General features: G+C 37.9%; 1 protein-coding gene across 1 annotated transcript in view; it reads left to right on the forward strand.

The window, feature by feature from the left end:
• The window catches only part of LOC103212876 (cilia- and flagella-associated protein 47), a gene marked incomplete at its 3' end in the record, with an annotated part of 63,092 nt that overhangs the window by 16,087 nt on the left and 32,858 nt on the right, over nt 1–14,147 (forward strand). The window contains exons 4-7 of the mRNA XM_007958803.1: nt 6,200–6,338; nt 9,086–9,314; nt 9,972–10,132; nt 12,795–12,922. Of these exons, the coding sequence (XP_007956994.1) occupies nt 6,200–6,338; nt 9,086–9,314; nt 9,972–10,132; nt 12,795–12,922 (657 nt within the window). The remainder of the gene's footprint in view (nt 1–6,199; nt 6,339–9,085; nt 9,315–9,971; nt 10,133–12,794; nt 12,923–14,147) is intronic.

Consider the following 14,147-nt stretch of genomic DNA (forward strand, 5'->3'; position numbering starts at 1 on the left):
CATTTATGTAGAAAATAGGAGCTCTGGTAGCATAGCCTAAGGCACTTGACTGCTAACCAGAAGGCTGGCGGTTCAAACCCACCAGCCACTCCTCGGAAAGAAGATGGGTCAATCTACTTCTGTAGTGATACGGCCTCAGACACCTAAGGAGGGGTCTCTATAAGTCGGGTTTGACTTGACGGCACATAATAACAACAGCAATATGTAGAAAATGGATTCAGCAGCCAAAAATGATTTTAATGAAAGTTAACAAAAAAGGATTTTATGTAACAAATACTTCAGGTGAAAATCAAATACAAATTTATATGTATACTTAAGAGGGCACAAAAAATTCCACACTCAGCAGATTTATGATTCGCACTCCTTAGTTTTCTTTCTCTGGTAGTGTCACTGGGATTATCATCTTTGGTTTATATAACCCAAATTAAGCTGCATAGTGATTTCTTGGGAGCTCTGGTAGCATAGTGCCTAAGGCACTTGACTGCTAACCAGAAAGCTGGCGGTTCAAACCCACCAGCCACTCCTCGGAAGGAAGATTGGGCAATCTACTTCCGTAGTGATACTTCCTCAGAAACCCAAGGAGGGGTCGCTATGAGTCAGGTCCGACTCGATGGCACATAACAACAACAACAACAGTGATTTCTTGATGGTATTTTGATAGCCCATTATGGAAAAACCATCCATGGATTTAACCAAAAGTTTTAAATCTTCTTTTCTTTAGTCAGCCTTTAGAAAATGTTTCCTAAGTTCATTCTGGACTTTGCATTGTAGGACTTGTCTTTTCTTTTTCTGAAGACATGATTCAGTCTTTATAATGTCTCTAATGTTAACTATTTTGTGAGGAGCTGGTGAAGCATTTTCTGATTTTATAGTATAATATTCATGTTGCTGTTACGTGCTGTCGAGTCAGCCCCGACTCATAGCATCCCCTCCTTGGGTTCTGAGGTGGTATCACCACAGAAGTAGATTGCCCAACCTTCTCCCAAGGAGTGGCTGGTGGGTTTGAACCACCAGCCTTCTGGTTAGCAGTCAAGTGCCTTAGACACTATGCTACCAGAGCCCCTATAATATTCATATCATCCCTAAACTTTTATATTTTGAGGATTGAAAAATGTAATTATTTTAGCATGCCTTGAATTGCAATCATATCCCCCTTCCCCTGGGGGGCAGGTGCCATGGAGTCAATTCCATGTGTGTTGTGTTAGAACTGCACCATAGAATTGTCAATGGCTGAGTTTGGGAGTAGATCACCAGGCCTTTCTTCCAAGGTGCCTCTGGATGGACTCAAATCTCTAGCTTTTTTTTTTTTTCCTTCAAGTTTTATTTAATTAATTTTTAAGATGGGATTGGTGGAGAGACTGACAAATCTTTCTTGGCTGCTCTGAAAGCTAGGGATTAGTAGCAATGTTCTAACCTAAAATTTAGGTCTTGTGATTTCTTTCCAGGAGATTTTTCAGTGCATGAAAAACCTGCCTCCAATAGCTGTATTACTCAATTCAATCTTAATTGGATCCAAACCTTCAAAACCTGAGAGATTGTTGGAAGGCTTGAAAGACCACAAGTTTTTTTTTTTTTTTTTTTTAAGTGGTGATATCAACTGTGAAAAAAACATACTTTGCCAAGTCACTGAACCTTTCTGCTGCGGTGTGTATTAGGTTCTCTAGCTTTTCTTTAGCAGAGAAGCACATTGTTTGCATCTCCCAGGGACTGTCCTTCCATTGAATCCTAGATTATTTGAGTAGACATTTTCTACTACAGTGTTATGATGGTCTCCAGAGTCCCTAGGTGATCTTTGCACACTTCTTGGCTTAAATAGCTACCTCAGAACTCATCATACTTTAGGGTTATTTGGTCTGTCTTGCTCCAAATATTTGATGATATTTCTCTTGCTCTTAATGCCCACCCTGTCCTCCACCTGCTCACCAACATCATCTTTCTGCTTCACTTTGTAGAAGAGCTTGGCATTATCTGTAAACCAATAAATGCGTTCAGTTGGATCAAAGCTAGGAGTAGTCCTTGAAATCCTCCTTAACCACCCGCAGATATGTACTCTACTTATTCTCAACACCTTTTTGTTTTGTTTTGTTTTTTTGTTATTCTTCAGTTTTATTTTCTTGAAAACTCATGTCATGGAGTTTCAATACACTCTGTATGCATGACACAATGTCTGGCTTACAGCAGGCACTCACTAATCCTTTGTTTTATTTATTTGGTTCAGTGATATCTCAGAGTTTTAGTAAAGAGCCATTAAGCTTTCAATGAAAGGTGATTTCATTCAGATATAACCAGTCTCATTCACTATAAGCATTCTGTAGAGTCTCCAAAACTTATTTGTAGACATGTGAAGTGGTATATACTTGTTGTGCTTGTGCTGACTTGAACTTCAAAATATTTTTCTACAAGTAGATAGTTTTTGAAAACATTTTAGAAGAATAAAGCAAGGAGAGGGGGCAGTGGTGATTCACTGGTAGAACCCTTCCATGTGGGAGACCTTGGTTCAGTTCCCATCCAATATGTCTCATGTGCAACCACCACCCATCTGTCAGTGGAAGTGTGTTACTATAATGTGGAACAGTTTTCAGTGAAGTTTCCAGGTAAGATGAACAAGGAAGAAAAGCCTGGTAATCGGCTTCAGAAAATCAACCAGTGAAACCCTATGGATCACAGTGGTTTGATCCACAACTGATCATGGGGATTCCTCCAGAACAGGCGGCATTTCATTCTGCTGTGCCTTGGGATCACTGTAAGTCAGAGGCCCACTCAGTGGCAGCTTACAATAACAACAACAAATGCAAGGTAGCAATGCATATTTTGCCATTCAGTGTCTAACCTGTTTCTCTAGAGAGAGTAGAGCAACTCAGATTCATAAAACCATCCAGTCTTGTGTGAACGATCTTTCACCCCAAGAACAGCTTTGTGTTCCTTCACAACCCATGTGCTGTGCTAAGGTTCATCAGAGGCCAAATCTGTGTGTTTGTCCTATGTAGCTTATTAGCCATTTCTGATATTTGATAACTGCCACCTTCTGGAGTAAGCACTTGACTTCTGCTGTCATCTCATTGTCTTATAGAGAATAGTGATTGTAGCTCAGGTTCTAGAGTGAGGTTGACCAGGGCTAAAGTATTGGTTTCACCATTTACTAGATGAGAGGCCCTGGGCAAGGAATTTACTCTTCCCAAACATCCATTCTTCAGAAGGAAGATGAGGCAATCTACTTCCATAGTGATACTGCCTAGGAAACCCAAGGAGGGGTCACTATGAGTTGGGTCCGACTCGACGGCACATAACAAAACAAAACAAAAAAAAATCCATTGCATCACCTGTACAGTGGAGATAAACATAGTGCCTGCTCCTATAATTGGGGTGATGATTACTAAAATGTAGTGGCATAGTGCCTACAGCATTTGACTGCTAACCAGTGGCGGTTCAAACCACCAGCCACTTCTCAGAAGGAAGATTGGGCAATCTACTTCTGTAGTGATACCACTTCAGAAACCCAAGGAGGGCTCGCTATGAGTCACATCTGACTCGACAGCAGTGAGTTGGTTTGTTTGTTCTAGCATTTAGCATGTGCTCAGTAAACATCTATTATTATTGCTATCATTATTCTTTAATACCTTTCCTCTCCTCGGTCTTCTTTTTGGATCATTTTTCCGATATTTATATTGTTAAATATGAGTATCCCATAAGGTTTTCATGGACCCTCATGCTTTTTCAATCAACACACACACTCTGGGCAATCGCTTCTTATCCTGTTGTCTCACTAACTGTGCTAATGACTGTGCTCCTAATCTCTGGGTCTTCTTCAGGTGTCACAGACTTAACATGTCTAGAACTGAACTTGACTTTCCCTAAAACTTTTCCTTTTCTCTTTCACACTGAAAGACATCACCATTTACTTGAGCAAGTTGGAAACTTGGCAAAATTCTCAGCGCATCTCTATTTTTCACCTCCTACCACTTTTCCCAGTCAGTTATTAAGTCCAGTCTGTTCTCTTAATATGTCAGAATCTTACTTCTCTCTGTCCCACTGCCACTTCTCTACAACAGGCCATCATCTTCTCTTGTTGAGTGACTGCATCAACTAATAATTTTCCTGAAGTCTCTTATTTTCTCCTTCTAGTTTGTTTTCCACATGTTGTTGTTAAGTGCCATGGAGTCCATTTTGAGTCATAGTGACCCCATGTGACAGAGTAAAATTGTTCCGTAGGAGTTTCTAGGCTATAATTTTTATGGGAGCAAATTGCCAGGTAGCCAGTGTCATATCTGAAAGAAAATCTGATCACGAATGTTCCATTTCTATAATACTTCTTTCAAGGCCACTCTATTAAGATGAACTTCTTGCAGCTTTTGTTAGCAATTCAAAACAGACACAAAAGACAAAGAGTTAATCAGTATTATGATATAAAAATTATATGAGGCTTACAGTAAATTTCATATACCGATTGTTTTAATATATTTACAAGATTGAAAAATATTCTTTTGGCTTTTGGATTATTCCTGAATAAACTTTTGAATCATTCGCTTAGCTCTTTGGTCAAATTATATTTAAGTAGATATAATGCTGTAACTATATAACTGAACTCAGTTTTCTTTTTTCCTATATAGTTAAGTCAATAATACCTATTCATCTGAAACATATAATTTTATATATCTACAGATTTTTCTTTGTTTTATGACAGAATACAGTGAACCTTACATGTTAAGTCATTAGTACATCTAAAAATGACTGGATTAACCATTTTTGTTACTGTGAGTTTGTTTTTTCCTCAGGTCATCTCTGCCTTAAAAACAAAGTTTTATTGCCTTTTTATATTCTCAGCACTTTTACTTTAACAATATTTTATTCTCCTACAATAAATAAATATTTTTTGAAAAAATGTCATCAAATGTGATTTAAAAATTGTGACTTGGAAATTTGCAAAGTTTTTTAGGTTGACAGCATGATTATTTGTGTTAATATTTTGAAATGATATTGAAGAAACACATGATTGTGCATTTGTTCAACATATTTTGAGCACTTCTTGCTGTGAGGCTCTGTATGGGGTATGAGGCCTATAGAGATTTAAAAGAGATATCATCTTATCTCAAGGATTTCATTTTTTAATGTAGACATGAAATGCCACAAACTTCTCTTTTCTGTTTTCAAAATAACACATCTCTGTAGCCTTCTTCTCATATACTATTTGATTCTAGAATTGTATCTCCTCTGCCTTAACACTGCATGAGTTGGATTAATTCACCTATACAGAAGTGATATTGACTAAAAATGTGAATCCTAGAATCAGAAACATCCAAGTGAAAATCCCAGCTCTGTTAATTAGTTACTAGATGTATCAGTTAACTCTTGCTGTGTAACAAATCATCCTGTCTTAAAACAACATTACATTTTTAATTATTCATTGTATATGATGGTTGGTTGGAGCTTGTCTAAGTTAGGCTAAATTTGGTGGCCCTGTTTCAAGCGGAGTCAACTATAAGGACAGGCTAAATTGGGTGGCCTTGTTTCAAGCTGAGTCAACAAGGGACACTGTTTCTTATTGTAGGTCTGTGGGTCATTTGGGATTTATCTATCACACATGTGGTCATTCTAGGGCTCAGGACAAAGGGACAGCAGCTACCCAGGAGAAACACTCCCCATAGTAGGTTTTCAAGAGGATATCTTGGTTTGGAATTGGCATGGTATCATATTCATTCACATGCTATTAGCCAAAGCAAAACATATGATCCAGTCCAAAGTCAAAGGGTAAGGAAATGTACTTCATGATAGAGTCCATGTGTGGATCTCGAGACAGGTCAAGAATTTGTGTCAGCTGTGTAAATTACCAACTAGCTGTGTGACTTTGGACCAGTCACTCAGCCTTTCTAAACTTTGAATTCCTTATTTGTAAAACAGAAATAAATGATTGAACTTATGTAGTAGAGTTTTTATGAGGATTAAATACAATAAAATATGCAAAGCTCTTAATATAAATGCCTGAACACAGTACACAACATATTTTAGCTATTGAATTGGGTCGAGTCCTAACACAAAGCTCAGGGTTGTTGGGTGACTGCAGATACTGGTCTTATAATCAGAGCTGTGATTCTTGCCCCATAGTAGACTATCAACCCTGTAATGTGTATCTGTCCCCTGCCAAAGGGGTGAATGAGACACTGCAGGGACCTAAATGTAAACCATCTTCTCTTGTTCCCTTTAGGTGTATTTACCGCAGAGTACCAAGGAAGATTACCCATTCTTGTTTATCCAAATACTGGTACTGTGGAAGCTAAGTCATCAATGATTGTCAAAGTCGATTTCTGTGCAGATAAGGCCTGTGTTGTCAACGAGGTGGTCAGGTGAGTGCATATTACATATCATGTTTCTTAATTCTTTTTGTTCACTATTAATATGTGCCTTTTGTCTTTGGTTCTATGTTAGGCACTTTGTTCTTTCATTTAGCATAGATTTATTGAGTTGCTACTATTTGTCAAACACTAGGGACTCAAAAAAGGTAAGTAGAAGAGGATAGGATATAGGTACATATATAAGAATGACTCTTAGTTTGGATGTTGTAGGGGTGAGGAAGTAAACTTGGCAAGGGCTCCACTAAGGAGATGATAATTGAACCAAACACTTATTGGCAAGAAGGATTAACCAGGCAAGGGGGAGTTGTGGTGGTAATAGTGGTAGTGGTTTGTATGTGTGTGTAGTAGGAAGTGAGTGCTGGTAACTGGGGTGAGTTTTAGTGACATTACTGAGTAATATTTGAGAAATAGTTGTGAACCCTGATAGTAGCTTAGGCTATATTGTGAAGATAGTGGAGTCTCAGGATGATTTTGAGGTGGAAGTGTCTTGATTAGTTTGCATTTTAGAAGGGTTGTGCTCATAGTAGTGTGAAAAATATATCAGGAAGTACAAGTGTGGGGTGAGAAGCTTGACTAGAAGATATAATAATAAGCTGCAATAGTAATAGTAAAAAGCAGAAGACAAATGATGAAAGCCTGACCTAAAGCAAAAGTTGAGAGGTTGAATAGAAGTGAGCAAGTTGGATAAAAGTAATAGAAGCAAATTTCACTAGATTTGCTGACTGATAGTAGAAAAGGAAATAAGAAGGATTCCTCTGTGGGAGGAGATGTTCAGTCCAGTTTTGACATGTTGGAATTGATTTACCTTTCAGAATCATGGTAGATCTGGTTAGGGCCAGCAGAAAGACATGGAGGTGGCATCTTCTCACCTCCTTCAGTCTCACTAGGGGGAAACAAGAGTCACCATCAATAGCCCAAAGCTTATTCTTATGAGGCCAGACATACTGCCACCCTCCAACCTTTTTACTAATTCTGACACAAGCCTTCCCTCCCAGGGCACTTACTACTACTGCTCTGCTGGGTTTGATAATTCATTGCATTGGCCACACAGAACTCACATAACTCACTTATGATTATGGGAGTTTATTAGGAAAGTAACAGGCTACAACTCAGGTTCAGGAATGAGCTCAGGACACAGTTCTTTGATCCTGTCAGTCTCCCCTCTGCTGTGCCCTCAGGCACGCCTCTCTTGCCCTTGTCCTCTGGGCCTGGCCTCTGCCCTGCTCTGGGAAATGTTACAAAGCTCTTTCAGCTCTGCAGACAGGTATACCTACATGCACTCCACTCTACCAGCAAGCCCACCCAAGGGCACTCAGCTTTCTCACTCTGTGGGCTGGCAAGGTCGCTGCTCTGTCTCATGCCTCTTGGTTCCACTGCCTCTGTCTCTCAGCCGGCCATCTCTGCCAAGGCATCTCTGCCAAGGAGGTGCAGCACAGGCATCTCAGGTCCAAGGACGTGCTGTACTCTAACACCAGCTCTTCTCTCTTAAGGGCAGTGAGATCCCCTCTCTGCCTCTCAGAGGGCTCATTTTAAGCCCAGCAGCATAGCAAAACTAATAAATGCTCACATTAGAGTTCTACACACTTTATTTGCATGACCCCACCCAGTAATCTGGTGGGAGTTACAAAGACTATGGCTAGAAAAGCCATACCATGTAGTTCACTGCACACAGGGCCCATTTTACATGTCTTCAGCTCCAGAAAGAAATTTGGTCTAGATATTTTGGGTTGGGAGTCATAAAGGTATTAGTGGTAGATGAAGCATGAAAGTGATTGTATCATCTCTCTGAGATGGAGAGTAGAGTGAGGAAAGCAGGTGAAAAACATCAACAGTCATAGAATTTACAGAAGACCTAAATTCTAGAAGAGTGAAAAGGGAGGGCCTGAGTGAGTTAGAAGGAAAACTAGAAAAATAAGAAGTTAAAGAAGCTAAGGGAGGAAAGATGTGAAAGGAGATGGTGTCAATGATTGTAGGTGTGCAGTGGTTAGTTATTTGTGGTATCTGTCAGAGCCAGATTAAAAATGATTGCTTTTATGACAGAGTGGGGTGAATGTAGGGAGACAGTTCCAAGAGAGGATTGGAATGATAGTGGATGGCACACAGCAGCAACTTCGTTAGGAGGAGAATGAGGTTAGTTGTTGGGCCTGGGGTGGGATGAGTTATAAAGAATCTCAAAGTTCTTGAACTAAAAGTAACCATAAAAATCATCTCATCTAACTCTAGCATTTATGTAATAATCGGTGATACAGACATGAGAATGAGTTCTTTTTGGTGTCAATTTGTAAGACTGATTTCAAATACTGTTTTTTTTCTGGGGACAAAGAATTAGATTGCACATGTGCTGTTATATTGTGTGGAATCAGACAGACAAAAGGAAAAGACAGTCTCTGGCATCCAGATGAAGAAAACTGCTCTTACACTGTTGAATTTTAGTTACAGTGAAACCTGTGAGAGATGGAACTGGATGGGACTGCCTTGTTTTTCTGTGTCTCTCAAGTTTTCCGCCCTTGACAGGGTGCAGTCTTACCACTTTTCTATTGCTCTATATTAGTGGGAAATATTTGAGTTTTTCTTCCCTGGCAGGTTTCCACCTTACACGTGTTCTTCCTTCTTCAAGTTTTACCATATAATGTGGTTTTATAATTTGTCTGGTTATCCAGACATTTAGAAGAAAAATAAAGTATATAGATGCCTAATTAAAATATATTTGCATATATACCAATTTCATTATCTTGTAGAGTGAGTTTGCAAGGTCATCCAGATGCTTTTTTAAGTATAAAAGCAAATGTGGTGGAACAGATCATTGAACTATTAAACGCAAATGGTGAGAAAAAGTTGGACTGCGTACGATTTGGTTCTACTTTCTTCGGAACATCGAAAATTGAATATGCAGTGCTATACAATAATAGCCCAGAAACCCTAAACTGGGTGGCAATAATGCAAGATAATTCAGTGGGAGAAGAATTGGTAAGTAAATAGTCTAACAGGAGAAGATCAGAAATTATGATTTGAAACATATTATTTTAAATCTACTAACAGTCCAACTAATAATCCAAGTTAAGAGCTCTGGTGGCATAGTGCCTAAGGCACTTGACTGCTAACCAGAAGGCTGGCAGTTCAAATCCACCAGCCACTCCTCAGAAGGAAGGTTGGGCAATCAACTTCCGTAGTGATACTGCCTGGGAAACCCAAGGAGGGGTCGCTATGGGTCAGGTCTGACTCGAGGGCACATAAGAACAACAACAAAAATAATCAAAGTTAATCTATTCTAAATGTGTTTTAAAATAAGTAGATAGATTTTATTTCCTGGTTCTCCAAGAGTAACCAAAAAAAAATCAAGTAAATTAAAGTAACATTGATAGTAATGTATATCTGAAGTAAAGCAGACAAGTACTTCCTATGGACAGTGGCTAATGGGAATGTCTGTTCTAATTAGTTTTTCAAATAGTTCTTTAAATTTGATAATGTACTTAGGTCACATTTATGTGTAAGTGTTACTTTAAAGAACTATAGATAGTCTTTATTTCCTGGACTCGGAATTTTCAATAACTATAGTTTGACCTCCTCTTAATGCATATTTGTGTTTTGCTGTAATCTTTTTTGATTTCTGGTTTTATATTACAGGGTACAAATATTCAACAAAGGACAGATGTTGCTTTAAACAATCTCACCTATATAAGCAAAATGGAAAAAGTAGACATCACCTCTTTTATTTCCTGTATTCCTAATGAAGGAAATTTATTGCCTTACCAAAAGACTAAAATTACATTTTGTTTTAGTCCAAAGTAAGCAGAAATTAATTCAACTTTCAAACTAATTATTAATAGAAAGCATAGTAACTACACATACATCAAATTAATTTTAACACAATATTAGTAAAACTTGTCAGGGCATAAATAAGATTTATTTGTTTATTGTTATATTTATTTATTGTTATGACTATTTTTATATGGTTAATATTACTTGTAATATTTCTAAGTACTGTTCTAAATATTTTGTGTTACATTAAAAATCTTTCCAGACATCATAGAAATCAGGTGGTGGAAATGGAAGTTTTGAGTTGTGGCCAAAAGCCAGTTTGTGGAGGCAAGACGTGATTCTCCTTGCAGGGATGGTCAGGAGATGGTCAGTGGCATGTTGTATGTTCTAGATGCCTCCAAGGAGGTACAGAGTTCCTACTAGGGCACAGTACTTACTGATTGAATATTAGCTGCTGAGATCAACCACACTTGCTTACTGAAATTCAAATGGGTTTTTAGGACTTACACAAGCATATGTTGTTAACAATTCCATGTACTTGATTGAGTTACATAGTTTGAAAATATATTTGGAAATGCTCTTTTAAAAATATAAGAGAAATTGCTGGTACATCTTGGTAGGTTGCAGTGTTTGCCAATAACAGACCCAATTGCAAATCTGTTTACCTTTAGTTGTGAAATGAATATGTTTAATGTACTTTTTTCTGTGACAACAGGGTCACTTAGTGATATCAATTGCTTGTTGAAGTCTGAGTGGTGTCTTAAATTGAGGATACAAAATTAAGCAATTGTTCTATTTGCACAAATTACAATTGTGCTATTAAAGATATTCTCATAAAAACCATATGTCAAGATGAATTATACTTTTCTACATTCTCAGATACTACTGGGTAGACTTCAGTGAATTTCTAAAATTCTATCTATCTATTTATTTATTTAATTACTTTTGTGATTTGGGTAAAAGTTCTCAGAGCAAATTAGTTTTCCATTAAACAATTTATACACATTTTGTTTCATAACATTAATTGTAATTCCCTCAGTGGAACAGCCCTCTTCCCACTTCCTCCTGGCTTCTGCCTTTCCTGACTTCTGAGCTTTGATTTGGGGCAAATTCTGCCTTTTTGATCTCATACAGTTGATTATTCTGAAGAGTACGTTCCTCCCCAAATGTTACTGTTTACTTTGTAGGCTTGTCCGTTGTTTGGCTGAAAATTGAGCCATGGAGTAAGTTCAGTTTGAGATCTGATGGGTGACCAAGGGCCACAGTCTCCGGGGTTCCACCAGTCTCTGTGCAACCAATAAGCCTGGTCTTTTTTATGATTCTGGCTTTTGTTCCACGTTTTTCTCCCAGTCTGTCCAGGACCTTCTAATGTGATCCCTTTCAGAGCAGTTGGCAGCGGCAGCTGAGCACCATCTAGTTCAGATCTCAGAGTGGTGGAGGCTGTGGTTCATGCAGGTCATTAGTCCTTTGGACTAATTGTTTTCTTGAGTCTTTGATTTTTTCCATTGTTCCTTGATCCAGATGGCAAAAGTCCAGTGGTTGCCTTGCTTGCTTTTAAAATCCCAGTCACTATTAAGCACAGTAATGAGATCTAGCAGCATAGTGTCTAAGGCATTTGACTGCTAACCAGAAGGTTGGTGGTTCAAACCCTCTAGCCGCTCCATGAAAGGAAGATGGGGAAATCTGCTTCCTTAAAGATTTAACACCTCAGAAAGCCAATGGGGGTCACTATGAGTCAGAATCAACTCTATGGCAGTGGGTTTTATTCACCACAGTAGGGTGTAGAACATTTCCTTTGTGAATTATGTTATGCCAATTGACTTAGCTGTCATTGGAGACTGTGGAGACCCAAGCCCAGTGACTCATTCTCACAAGTTTTCGTAAATTTGCCCGTTTGTTCCTATATACATGGATATATTTACAGCACATACAAATAGGTATGTGGAAATAGAAGATTCTGTTTAGTGCACAAGTCTTTGAAGTTCCCAATATTCTTTTCCATGGCAGCAGATTAACTTCATTTGAGAGTTTAGTATACATATTCATGAGTTGAGTATAATTTAAAGTCTTAGTTAAAAGCTTTTTAAACATATTATCAATCATATTGAATGTCAGCCTTTTATAAAGTTATTTAACTATCCACTGGAAACAAAAAGTGACTACTAGGTAAGACACGTAAAGTTCGCCAATGAGCAGGCCTTGTTTATAACCCATCTAGGTCTTTGATCCTACTTCTATTATTTCCATCTTTCCTTTTCTTTTCTCCTTTAAAAAGATTTGTGTGTCAAAATATGGATGTTTACATGTGCTTAGTACACTGGGAAAGAAAGATAGCTGTGTAACAGAAGTTTCTTACTATACCGGAAATAAGAGAGACTATTATAGAGATTTGAACAGAGTCCTTAGACTATGAACTATGCCTGAAAACAAATTCCTTCACAGAGAAAGTAACATTTGAGTTGGACCTTGAGGGAGCATCAGCTCATTTTTCTGAGCTTTACTTTCTATGGCTTTCTTTTGGCAAATCTGTCTGTCTGTGTGGTAACTTTGGAAAATGGGTGGTAGTTGTATTTTATTAACTGTCATCTTTTTGTATAGATTGAAGGATTGGGTTGCTATTATCTTCTGACAGGTGAAAAAAAATGTATCACTTTTGCTATAAAAATAAGTGATTGTAAATTTTTACAGATTAATCTATGATTGCAAAAAGGATGTTGATCCCTCGCATAGACAAGACTATGCTCTCTTTTTGAGATTTGAATCTGTAGGAAGTAAAGATGAATTGATGGAAGATGATGACAATACACTCAGGAAAAGTAAGTGGGAAGTGAACACAAAAATCAAACATATAGCAGTTTAAATTACTTAAAATTTGAACATTAAATTATAGAGGCAATTTAACAAAAATGTGTGATTATTGAATATAATGAAAATGCAAACATATTCAAGAGACCTTAAAATGTCATTTATGGCAGGTTAAGAAAGAAGTCAACCTCAGAATAATTTACATAATGATTTTGCTAGTTAAGATATAGAATTCCTTTTTTCTCTACAACCTGTTCCTCCTGCAGTCTTTCCTGACTCAAGAAATGGCAATTCCATCCTTTCAGTTGCTCGATCCAAAACCTCAGGGTTATCTTTTATCTCTTACTTGTATTTGTATCCTATGTTCTGTCTTTCAGCATGTTTTATTAATTCTACCTAAAAATACATATCTATTCTGACCATTTCTCACCATCTTTCCTCCTGTCATCCTAGTCTAAACTTCCATGTTATTTTTCCTGGATTATTACAGTGGTCTCCTAACTAGTTTATCTGCTTCTGCCCTTGTCCCACTGCAATCTAATCTCAACTCAGCAGTCAGTGATTTTTTAGAATCTAAGTTGGATGATAATCACCCCCCATCCCTGCTACTCCCTCAAAAGCTTCCAGTGGTTTCTCATCTCACTCAAACTTAGAACCTTTTCAATGGACTTCAAGCACCTACAAGATCTGGCCACATGTTACCTCTGAAGTCATTCTTCTACTACCTTCTCTCTAGCATTTGGGTTCCTTAGTGTTTCTTGAACATGTTAAGCAATCCGCTACCTTAGAAATTTTGCACTTGCTGTTTTCTATGACCGGAATATTCTTTTCCTGGATTTTCACATGACTTTGTTCCAGACTCCCTTTATAGGTATGCTCAGGTGTCACCATATCAGAGTGGCCTTTTCAACCTTTCTTGTGTAAAATAGCAACCCCATGAGTTTGCAATCCATCTGTCTTACCCTACTTTACTTTTTCCATAGTACTAATTAACTCTGAAATCCAATACATTTACTTATTTATTTGATTGTTATTGATGTCACCTCACTAGAATGTTGTAAAGTCCATGAGAGCAGGGGCATTGTTTTATTCACTGTTGTATACCCAAGGCCTAGAGGAGTATCTGGCACAAAGAAGGCACTCAATAATAATTGTTGAATGAAAGATTAGATGAGCTACCCAAGTCTCATTAAGTCTTTCAGATGATGATATTTGGTCCAAGAAAATGTATTCTAG

Source organism: Orycteropus afer, unplaced genomic scaffold (assembly GCF_000298275.1).
Source record: "Orycteropus afer afer isolate SDZICR_OR568_19922 unplaced genomic scaffold, OryAfe1.0 scaffold01136, whole genome shotgun sequence".
Classification (NCBI taxonomy): domain Eukaryota; kingdom Metazoa; phylum Chordata; class Mammalia; order Tubulidentata; family Orycteropodidae; genus Orycteropus; species Orycteropus afer.